The sequence below is a fragment of the Opisthocomus hoazin genome, chromosome Z (assembly GCF_030867145.1).
Source record: "Opisthocomus hoazin isolate bOpiHoa1 chromosome Z, bOpiHoa1.hap1, whole genome shotgun sequence".
Taxonomy (NCBI): domain Eukaryota; kingdom Metazoa; phylum Chordata; class Aves; order Opisthocomiformes; family Opisthocomidae; genus Opisthocomus; species Opisthocomus hoazin.
Genome location: NC_134454.1, coordinates 33,195,403 through 33,207,440, shown reverse-complemented (window position 1 = coordinate 33,207,440; position 12,038 = coordinate 33,195,403). Strand labels below are relative to the sequence as shown.

General features: G+C 45.1%; 1 protein-coding gene across 3 annotated transcripts in view; it reads right to left on the bottom strand.

The window, feature by feature from the left end:
- ECPAS (Ecm29 proteasome adaptor and scaffold) overlaps positions 1–12,038 on the bottom strand; it is a 69,276-nt gene that overhangs the window by 51,805 nt on the left and 5,433 nt on the right. For 2 of the 3 annotated variants that reach the window (XM_075447181.1, XM_075447180.1), the window contains exon 2: positions 5,854–5,984. In XM_075447181.1, the coding sequence (XP_075303296.1) occupies positions 5,854–5,984 (131 nt within the window). Of the gene's footprint in view, positions 1–5,853; positions 5,985–6,848; positions 7,189–12,038 lie in introns of those variants that run through there. The other variant, XM_075447182.1, reaches the window with a different exon arrangement.

Sequence of the window (12,038 nt, the reverse complement as noted above, 5' to 3'; positions counted from 1 at the left end):
TTCTCTAATCATTAGTATCAAATCAGTGCACTAAGGATCTCATCCAGCAGTACTTTTCCGACCTGAATCAGGCAAATGGCTGCACTTCTAAGTATGACTGCTTCTTGTGTTTTTGCTGGCTTCACACGGACTGCATAAAGTGACACAGTATCCAGTCTGGCACAAATGCTGCCAGCACATCAATGCTTCTTCGACCACATCTGAACCAGCAGAGGGAATTTGCCCTGGGTTAGTTCTTTGTGTGACACTGCTAGGGTAACTGATTTGATAGCAGATGTCCTAGAGTTTAATTTAACTCATCTGTCAAACCGTGGCCTGCAGAGGGATTAACTTTTCAGAGCAAATGGATTAAGAACGTATAGGCATTGCAACCTTATCCACATAGTTAGACTACATCCTAGATCTCAAAATGTGTGAATGAGGCGGTAATATTGACCCCACAGTCACAAAATTAAGGGCAGGGATAAGACCAGCAAAGCAGTATGTTAAGGCAGCAGGAAGTAAAATGGAATTTTAACTTCCCCTTTCCATTCTAGCAGTACAAGCTTGAGGAGAACGTCAGTCTGTGGAGTCTGAGTAAAATCAGAGTGTAGTCAATCCATCTGATGTATTGAACAAACTACACTGTGCCTTTCAAGTTGGGTGAAAGGAGGTCTCTGAACAACTGTATTGATCTATACTTCAGGAGAATACTGGCAACACATAGATGTTCTTTTTTGCTCTTATACCTATAGTATCAAAAGCTCCACTGTCAATTCAATTAAAACAGTGTAAGTTTTCAAACCACAGTTAACTATGTTGGCACACTTTTTTTGTTTGTTTGTTTGTTTTTTTAACTACTACAATAACTGCAGAAAAGAGACATGACATGGGATGGCAGAGTTTTGGCACTGCCTATAGTCAGTCACTGGGCAAACACAGCTTTTGTCCTTCTCTTTCCATTCTATTTCATCTACTTTACTAGCCTTTACTAGATCAGCTTTGAAATCACCTGAATGCTTATGTAAAAAAAATATATGCTTTTGTTTTACTTACATTGCCTTAACATGATTTTGAGGCTGGAGTTGAACAATAGGCACATTTTTTATTGTTCACCAGGAAAAATTAGCACTGGAAAGCCAGGTGTTTCTGTTTAAAATTAGTCATTAGTGTTTGAAAATGCATCAGATTTCTTAAGATCTCTTCCCATCACATTAACAGCAAAGCAACAGCAAGTAGAAGACAGAAAAGCTGAGTTCTGATGTAAGCAAGACAAAAAGGCAATGGGCACGTTGAGCAGATTTGCCTGCAGTTTATACACTCCACAGTAATTGTTCAGTGATTGTTCATTAGAACAAAAAACTGACAGTTTGTAAGGCCTCAGATCAAAGTGAACAACTGTCTCAAACCTCTGTCTTGAGAAACTCGAATTAAGCAAACTCTAAAACTTAGCTGATTAAGTGTTGTTGAATAGTAGCCAGTGTTCCAGACAAGGAACATCTCATGGCTACAACTCCATGGCTACAGAGGACACTGAATCACCCCCTGTCAGAAGAACAAACACTTGGTATCTTTAACCAAGAATATGCTGGAGCAACTGGACCTTGAGAAGGACAGCTGATCAGAATTTTTTATGTATGCTGCAAACTTGGCAGCAGAACTGACAGTTCGTGCATCCTTCGTCAAACCACCCCTATTATCATACTAAAAATCACAGCCACTGAGCTGGAGACCCCAGCCCAAGCAAAGACCGTTACTCACCGAACATGCACACTAAAAAGGGAGGATGCTGTGACTTTAAATGGAGACGAAACATATAAGAACACATGGAGAGAAAGAGTGATTAAGCGTAACTGTGAAAGTACTGATGACTGTTGCTCGAAATGTATAAACGTTTTACCGCTGGTTAGCCAACGTGTGTTTAATTTGTGGGAAACTAACGAGCACACAGGCTTGTGCAACCCTGAAATAAACGAATAGGAGAGTGGGCAAGCTCCTTAGCGTACACCCACCACAGAAGGAACCCGATCACCAGCAGAGACTGTCACTGGATCCAAGGGTGGCGATTTATTCTCTCGTATTTTTCCTTTTGTTTTCCTCTTTCTCTATCTCTTACTTTCTAGGCACATAAGGGTAATGTTCTGTCAATCTGCTATATACCTGTTCTAACCCCACTGCCTTAAAAGTAACATCATTACAAAGTCACAAAGTTACCATGTTTCGTAATCTCACTGAATTCCAAGTAAAGCTTTGTTTTTCATCAAGCCTCAGGTCACTGTCGTGACTCCCGAGTACAGTGCAGAGAACTGAAAAAGCTCGCCTCCCCTTACCCACCGAGTGGCACAGGACACAGTCCTCCCCTCAGCTCTCTCACTGATAAATTATTTTGCTATGAAAAAAATACCAAACAAAAAAATCAACACATACCAAGCTTTCTAGTTACATTTTGAATTTATCGTGAAAACAAAATAACGAGAGTCAACTCCCCTTCACTGATATGGCAAGAGCAGAATCCAGGGTAATTTCCTTGACTGCAATGAATCTGGCAAACACCAAGAAGTACAGGGAACTGCTGTAATTGCTTATATTGTCATCATCTGGTATAGATAAAAATCTATAGTTTAAACACATAGAAGTAAGAAAATGAAACACATTTCATTAGTCCTTCTAACACAAAAACTACAATTTACCATAAGAATACTGTGGGAGTTTTAGAGATCACCTGAAATTCAATTTTCAAAGGAGCAGTACTCCCCTCTTCCTGAATCTCACAATACTCCAAAAAAATAGGCAACAATTCCAGTTTATGGAAAAAATATCATACAAATTACCCTAAGAAATCTCACTAGCTAGTTAGACGCTTCTCTTCACAGCTTCAAGTGCACACAGGTATTCAGCAGAACCCTCCAAGCTGGAGTATCTGCCCTTCAGCACAGTGGAATGGCTTCGCATCTACGGATCCGCTTTTGTGTGACCACTGCCAGGACCATGTTTAGTGCAGAACTTTTAGAAAAATCTGTGTTCTAGTTATTTGCAGGTTCTGAAATCTGCTCATAGATCCAGGGAAAGCATGATCATTTCTCTATTTCTACAAGACAAAGAAAAGAGGGCATTATAGAAAGCTTCTCTTCCACCACCACTCCCCAACAGTCCATCTGCACTCTGCTCAGAAAGGTTCTGGTCCACCTCTACCACCAGGCAGCTCCTCCTGATGAACAGCTGCAGGGACAAGAATTCATCCTTTGCCTTCTGATCCAGCTGCTCAGATCTTACATTTAGCTGCTGCTGCCCCATCTACCTCTTCTGGTCATCTCCTCCTGGCAGAACGGGAAACACAAAGCAGGTGTTCCTCTGCCTGAATCCAGACCAGGTCAGCACTCTTCTGCTGTTAACACTAGGTTTAGTGATCCCCTCACGCAGTCCCACAACTGCTGTTACAAAAGACTTGTGCAAGAACACAGAACTGTGAAAAAAACCTGCCAGGAAACTGAGTTCAGCTCCCTGCTACAGAAGGCAGTTGCATCACTGAATTCCTTCACGTTCCTACTAAATTCCACCGTCAATACCGTTTGGTCCTTGCCTGGTGACAGGAATATGGGGAATGACCAGTACATGGTCAAGAGTTCAAAGAGTTCAAACTGCACTCAAAGAGTTGCAATCAATGGCTCGATGTCCAGGTGGAGACCAGTGACAAGAGGTGTGCCTCAGGGGTCGGTACTGGGGCCGGTGCTGTTTAACGTCTTTGTCGGCAACATGGATAGTGGGACTGAGTACACCCTCAGCAAATTTGACGACAACACCAAGCTGTGTGGTGTGGTTGACACGCTGGAGGGAAGGGATGCCATTCAGAGGGACCCTGACAGGCTGGAGAGGTGGGCCTGCATGAAGTTCAACAAGGCCAAGTGCAAGGTCCTGCAAGTGGGTCGGGGCAATCCCAAACACAAGCACAGGCTGGGCGGAGAGTAGATCAAGAGCAGCCCTGAGGAGAAGGACTCGGGGCTACTGGTGGATGAGAAGCTCAACATGACGCGTCAATGTGCACTTGCAGCCCAGAAAGCCAACAATATCCTGGACTGCATCAAGAGAAGTGTGGCCAGCAGGTCGAAGGAGGTGATTCTGCCCCTATACTCCGCTCTCGTGAGACCCCACCTGGAGTCCTGCATCCAGCCCTGGAGCCCCCAGCATAAGAAGGACATGGATGTTTTGGGGCTGGTCCAGAGGAGGGCCACCAAGATGATCAGAGGGCTGGAGCACCTCTGCTATGAGGACAGGCTGAGGGAGATGGGGCTGTTCAGCCTGCAGAAGAGAAGGCTCTGGGGTCACCTTAGAGCAGCCTTCCAGTACCTGAAGGGGCCTACAGGAAGGATGGAGAGGGGCTTTTCACAAGGGTGTTTAGTGATAGGACAAGGGGGAATGGCTGTAAACTAAAAGAGCACTGATTTGGAGGAAATTCTTCACCATGAGGGTGATGAAACACCAGCAAAGGTTGCCCAGAGAAGCTGTGGCTGCCCCCTCCCTGGCAGTGTTCAAGGCCAGGTTGGATGGAGCTCTGAGCAACCCGGTGTAGTGGAAGATGTCTCTGCCCGTGGCAGGAGGGTTGGAACCAGATGATCTTTAAGGTCCCTTCCAACCCTTACCATTCTATGATTTTATGGTGTCAGGGAATCAGTCCCAGGCCTAGGAGCCTAGCAGAGGGGAGGCTGCCGCCGCTCCATGCCCCCAAGTCCAACCAGGAGAGGCACGCATTCACCAGTGGGCTTCACACTTAGGGACCCACACTTGCTCCTCCTCAAACCACCTAGGTCCATCCCTTTCCCTGCCTTTTGCTCCTCCACCAAACATCTCATTTGAAGGCTTGTGCCACTCCAAAATGCTCTTCCCCTGCATCCCACTGTGTCTACTATCTCTAGGTATCACCCCCTCAGGCCAAAAGGTGTTCTGGCATTGACTCCTTTTGATTGGTTTCACCCCTGGACAGTGGGGCTAAGGCTCTCCTCAGACAGGCCTGGGACAGACCTGGGCAGGGTGGCCCTTCCTGCGATGCCTTAACTGCCTGCCTGTCATGGTGCCCCTCTGTTCCCCTGGGCCTGTGCAGATGGGCCTTTAATGAGCTGATGGCTCCTACAATGTTCCTGGGAGTAGCTGGGTGTTATAAAGGTTTCTGCACTTGCTGCTGTGTCTCTGTGCTCCTTTGTGTGTGTCCAGATGAGCTTTTATCCTACAAACTAACTGAATTCCTCAGGTACACACTAAATTCTGCCTCCAAAACTGTTTGGTCCTTGCTTGTTTACAGCATAGGAGCAAGGACCAAACAGTTTTGGATGTGAAATTTAACATCTACCTGAAGGAATTCTGTGATAAAGCTGCATTCCGCAGCAGGGAACTGAATTCCTTCAGGTAGGTACCAAACTCCATCTTCAAAATTGCTTAGTCCTTGCTCCTATTCCTGTTGTCAGACAAGTGACTGACATCAATGAGTAGGTCTTCATGGTCTTTTTCACACAGAAGCAAGCTTGCTCCACACATCCCAGAAGTCAGGTGGATGCACAACAACCCTAACATGGAAGCCTGGAAGCCACGGGAACTTTCTCTTTGGCAGTAAGTCTTGGTCTCAAGCTAATTCATAGCTAGCCGGCCCCAAGAGGAAACACTTGCAGCCTCCACGTATCTGCAAAAGACCTTGTTGATACAAACAATGACTGTTTTCTTTAAGCCCTAACAGTTCTAATAAACCCATTCTCTATCTGGCTCATGACTACTTTTCCTCAAGAGCAAATTTCTCCACAGAGAACATTCAAGCATAGTAAACCATGATACATCAGTGGCATTTCATTCTCCCTGAAAACATTCCATTATGGTAAATTGCACCCTTACCTTTTTACGAACTCCTTCCTGTGTGCTGGACAGCTTGAGGAGAACAGGGGGTAGGAATTTGGAAATAATGTTCTGTAACTGCTCATCTGTTTCTGCATGGCCAAGACGCAAGAACACACGTTCAAGTTGATCTGCAGGTGTTTTGTTTTTTTTTTTTAAAAAAAAAAAGAGGAAAAGACAGAAACTGGTTGAAACGCAAAATCGCTGTAGCAAGAAAACAACTTTTCCTTAACATCCCCTAATGGGCTTGTAAGGAATGCTGCACACAATTCTTAAAGCACTTCCATCTCAACAGCACTCAGCACAAACCCATCTTCTATTTTTAACACTGAGAACTGCTGATGGCACAAACCAGCCTCACAGCTTCCAGAGCTAGCCTCCACAATTACGTGGAGACCACTCCTACCAAAGACAGAAGCAATTAAGATTTCCTTTGCTTCGCACCGTGTTTCAAATACAGGCTAGAACATTTCCAAAGGTGAAATGAAGGTTAGGATCTCCACATCGTTCCCTGCCCTTTCTGCTTTGGCAGCAAAGGTGTACAGCTGTGGGACTGCTAACTTTTGAAAATATGCTTGCTGTCATCTGCATTCAGAACATCATGTACCGTATCTCCACTAGTTAATTAGATAGCAAAAAAACCTGGCCAATTCTTGTTATTATTCTTGTTAAACCTAGGGTTCCAGTCATGCACAGGAACCCTACTGTTGTAAACACTGTGTCAACAGAACAAAAACACCAAGTACGTACAACTGAACCCAAGATCAATTACAGTTAATACTGCAGAAAGGAAATAGTCTAGGCAAAGCACAAGTTATAAGCTTGGGGCAAGCCACATCATGGCAGTTGCGTACAAATAAATAGGCTGCACACCTGAAAGTGCAGAAAACAAGCTACAAAGTGAAAAACAAGTTCTCTGAAAGCTTGAGACTACTGTTCCAGTGTAAATTTGATACTCAAGGGAGAATTCATAGGACATCTTTACACAGACTAACCTGTTCTGCCCACGACTTTCTGTTAAGCCGCTTGGGTCTTCCAGAAAACCTTTACAAAGCTGTATAAATGTTGACTGAACCAGTTACTGATTTGTTAGTCTTTTTTCCGACAGCATTATTGTCAATAGGAATAAGATCACAAGCGTGAAACTCAGGATATACTGCTGTAACCAAAACACAAAGCTCCTACTATCACTCTACAAAGCTGCTGGAGGGTTATAACAAATTCACCTTCCTCTAGCCAGCAGGTTACCTCCCCAAACCCAGCAACGAACACAAAAAAGATATTTTTATGATCCGCAAAGAGGTAGAAGTTGCAACTTCTACAAGATCAAGGGTGGGTGGTGGTGTGAAGAAGGGGGGGAAGCAGTAAACTGCTTTCTCAGTGAGCTAGCAGAAGATCATTGCAAGGAAACAGATGAGACCAAAATCTTCTGTCAGTAGCTCAAGCACAGGGCTGTGAACCATCTGTCTTCATACACAGAATGGAAGAGCCCCTGTTTTCAGCGCCAGCATGCAGCTGTCCCAACAGCTAAACCAGAAGCAAAGCTAAACCTCCCTGGCACAGCAGCATTCCTTACAGCCAGACCAAAGAGAGTCCTTGCGCACAGGATGAGGAACGTCTCTTCTCCACACTGCAGCACCGCAGGCCAGATCCATGGGCAGCAAGGAGACGCAGGGCTTTTGAAGGTCTTAAGGCATCCTACAAGGAGGAAACCATTCCCCCAAAGACTAATCTACAGTGACCTGCTGCAACCTGAGAATAGAGGGAGACCAAGGAGAACCCTCCTCCAGCGGAGAAGGATCACTGAGCTGGCTGTAAAGGACTACAGAGACAAAACAGAAAAAAGCCCTGGTGCAGGGCAGAGGTAAAGACTGAGGTGAATGGATATGGCTGGAATTTCAGTGAACAAAAATGATGTCCAAATGCAAATACTGATCAAGACGCCAAACCTATCGTGACGTAGCTGCAGAAGCCTTTACTGTCCTATTTTTTTAGCTCTGTGCTATCCCTGCACTGAGTGCTCACAGTATCATCCCTCCTCTGCCAGCTGCAGACGAAACATAAACATACCACTTCCAAAACCTTATTTCAGCTACCAGTCATATTTGCTCAGCATAAAAAAAAGAGAGGATTATAAAATTTTACTGTCAGGGCAATTACAAGCTGAAACTCTGCAGCACCTACAATGCAAACTGACTTGTGAGTCAATCTCTTGTTTCAGACAGACTTCATCAAACAATCAGGCTGTCAGCTAGTCAAACAACATTTATCTCACATTCCATCTCTTTTTTTAAATCCTTACAATTTCTTTCATTCTTCACCTTCCTTTTTGTGTTATATTCCCGTGCCCTGAATGATCTCCCCCTCCAGGTTCTCCACGGTGTCTCAGAACCCCAACAGCACTAGGCCACGCCAAGCAGCTGAAATAACTCAAATAACGAATGAAATTATCAAATCTCCCCCCTCAGACCTGGAACTCAAAGAGATTACTGCAGACCCACCATCCTCAAGCAAGCCGACTGAGGACCCTCTGCAACAACATGTTCCTTCACATGGCAACAGATCAGACTTCAGCGTAAGCGAACACAAGTGAAGCTATATCTAAAGCCATATGCTGTAGCCACTGGACTACACACACTTTCAGAAAGGCATAGAAACCACTCTGGCACACGCCCACAGGAAGCGCAGCAATGCACTGAATTGCAAGCACCTACCCCATTCCCAGCTTCCTCCCTTATTCTGTGGTTACAAGCAGCAACCGGAATTGTAATAATAATAATAGTAATAGACATCAGGAGAAAAAAAAAAAAGCTACCCCCTTGCTTACGCTGCCTGTGAGACACGTTTATTACTTATCCCCTATCTCTGCTACCTACTCAGTTAAGCCCTAACACTGCCATCAGGTATCCTTCCCACAACGATTAGCACAACAGGACTCCAGTAAACTCAAGGAGCCCAGTCACCTGGATGCAGTTAAGAAACTGCTCAGGAGTTGGTCAGAGCACCCTCCTGTGCTGCTGATGCAGGCTGTATCCATAGCAGTGGGACAGGGAAACAAAGAGCTATAAACCCTCCCAAGTATTGCACATCAACCACTTTCTCCCGTTTTTATTCTACTAACAACTAAGACCATCTCTCAAGCTGACAGCGCTCGTTATGGGAGAGCATAAACCCTGGAGATTTAAAGCTCCACACACAACAGTCCAGAAGAGGAGCCAGGGACGCAATATCTGGGGCTCGGATACTGTGTCCTACCTCCATGTGTGCTGCAGACCTGCGGGCTGGCACAGAGAAAGCTCCTGTCCCCTTCTGCCTTCCGTCTCCTCACAGCCTTCACCCAGCCTGCCCGCCCAGCCCGCGCCAGCCAGCGACCGCTGTGCATCAGATGTCAAACAAGAAAAAGGGTTTGCTCCCAGCCCATCTCATATTCCCACATCGTGCACTTCACAAGTTTCTAAGAATGGAGCCAAAACCTTCTCCCCCTGGTTTTACAGCCCCTACTGCTGACTGTAAAACTGTATGGCTGTAATTTCAGGGGGGACCACTGTGTTATGATAAAAATTAGTAAAGCAAGAGGTCTAACTTGCTTTGCTACATACCACAGAAAAAAAAAGGTTACACAAACCGTTTTGAGTAAGCCTCAGCAACTGAAATTAACTACTACAGCAATCTTACCACAACTTGACAGCAAGAGCACTGAATTTTAATTAGAAAGCTTTAAGCATCTCAGTCTTTACCTTTGCTAGCAAACATTGAACTTAAAATGCAGTCCATGCAATGACATGCTTGCTAGAATCACAGAATCACAGAATGGTAGGGGTTGGAAGGGACCTCTGTGGGTCATCTAGTCCAACCCTCCTGCTGAAGCAGGGTCACCTACAGCAGGTTGCATAGGACTGCGTCCAGGCGGGTCTTGAATATCTCCAGAGAAGGAGACTCCACAACCTCCCTGGGCAGCCTGTTCCAGTGCTCCGTCACCCTCAGAGGGAAGAAGTTCTTCCTCATGTTCAGACGGAACTTCCTCTGCTTCAGTTTGTGCCTGTTGGCCCTTGTCCTGTCACTGGGCACCACTGAAAAGAGCTTGGCCCCATCCTCCTGACACCCACCCTTCAGATATTTATAAGCATTTATAAGGTCCCCTCGCAGCCTTCTCTTCTTCAGGCTGAACAAGCCCAGTTCCCTCAGCCTCTCCTCGTAGGGGAGATGCTCCAGTCCCCTCCTCATCCTTGTAGCCCTCCACTGGACTGTCTCCAGTAGTTCTTCATCTTTCTTGAACTGGGGAGCCCAGAACTGGACACAGTACTCCAGATGGGGCCTCACTAGGGCAGTGTAGAGGGGAAGGAGAACCTCCCTCGACCTGCTGGCCACACTCCTCCTAATGCACCCCAGAATGCCATTGGCCTTCTTGGCAGCCAGGGCACACTGCTGGCTCATGGTTAACCTGTTGTCCACCAGGACACCCAGGTCCCTCTCCGCAGAGCTGCTCTCCAGCAGGTCCGCCCCAAGCCTGTACTGGTGCATGGGGTTGTTCCTCCCCAGGTGCAGGACCCTGCCCTTGCCTTTGTTGAACCTCATCAGGTTCTTCTCTGCCCAACTTTCCAGCCTGTCCAGGTCACGCTGAATGGCAGCACAGCCTTCATAATTTTTCTTTTGAAAGTTGACTAATACAGTAAAAGACAATTTTAAAATATTTCTGGAAGCACTGGAAGAAAGAAGTAATGGAGGGATGACATTTAGTAAAGTATAGCTATACCCTCATCTAAAAGGCCAACACTTAAGAGCTCTGCTATTTTCCAAAGGCTTCTCCTTCCTCAATCTCACATTAAACCTCATCTCAAATTTAGGACTGTAACACTTCTTTGGTATTGGTCCCCACCTATAGCACCCTCTGTATCAGTTAATCATATATGCTTACAAAATTACTTCCACAGTCAACCAAAAGATTGCCATTATTTTATTTACACTGGTGAGAAAGTCAAAGTGAAAGAGAGAACGGAGGAAAGGAAGGAGACTTCACTGGAAACAACTGGAAAACGCTGTGCCAAATCCTGCAGCACACCATACACACTGCTCCAAGAACAAACTTGCATGTCAGAAGCAATGGAGAAGCACAGGGCGCACTGAGATGACGATGAGCCTTCTACATTCACTCCGCTGTGGAGAGCCCCTTGCTCTGCCAGTGACTGTTCGAAGGAATAGCCCAGATAAGGTTAAACCACTACTACCCTTCAGCATATCACTGAATTCATTGTTTTTGGGATACTCTCGCAAGTTTCCCTTTACAAACATTAAAGCCAGAAGCAATTTCTTGAAAAAAATACGATTGCTGCGGCACCCAGAATCTGCTTACGAGCTATGTGCGAACCACAGTCCCTGTCAGACTTGCTCACTACACTACAAAGCACCTGAGAAATCAAGTCTGGTTTAACAAGTACTCTTACAAACGTCATATGTCTCCCACAGTTATGAAAGTCAACATTTTACTATAGATTAAAAAAAAACCACAACCAAGAATGAACTGCACGAGTAGAAAAATTAATAACAAGTAGTTTTATTTTTCAAATGCATAAAGTCCATGCAAAATTCATAACAGATGTTCATGTATTTTGGCACAATCACAACCACTTTCCATGCTGCTGTGTAGTACTTTCACACAATATTTCATTTTTTGTGGTGTTTTATTGGGGAGGGGAAGTGTTTACAAGAGGATGAACATAAATATGGTGAATTTAACAATGGGCACTACATATGAAAAGACATTCCCTTTCACTGTACGTAAAAGAACCAAAGCGGCAGGAAAACAAGGTGTATCTTTATATCCCTGTTTCTAGCAGCAGTGTCCAATTTGTCAACAGACATGGTGTATTTGGAATATGAGATCCCCAAGTTACCATGGCAATGCAGTTACCTATCTGTGAGAAAACGCGTGTTTCACTTCTGGTTCCTTCCAGCCTCCATATAAGACTACAAGGAGGAATACAGGTTTCAGCACTTACAACCATGCCTCACGCAAAAAGGAAAGGAACAGTTTTCAAAACACAGACAATGTATACAAATTTTAGAACAAAGTCACTTTAACAGCACCGCTCTAACTTGTGCTTTATATATTTCCAAATCCTGCAACACTGGCCATAAAAGGGTCAGAGCTATTTCTAACTGTTGTTCCTTCAGAACTGACTGTGCAG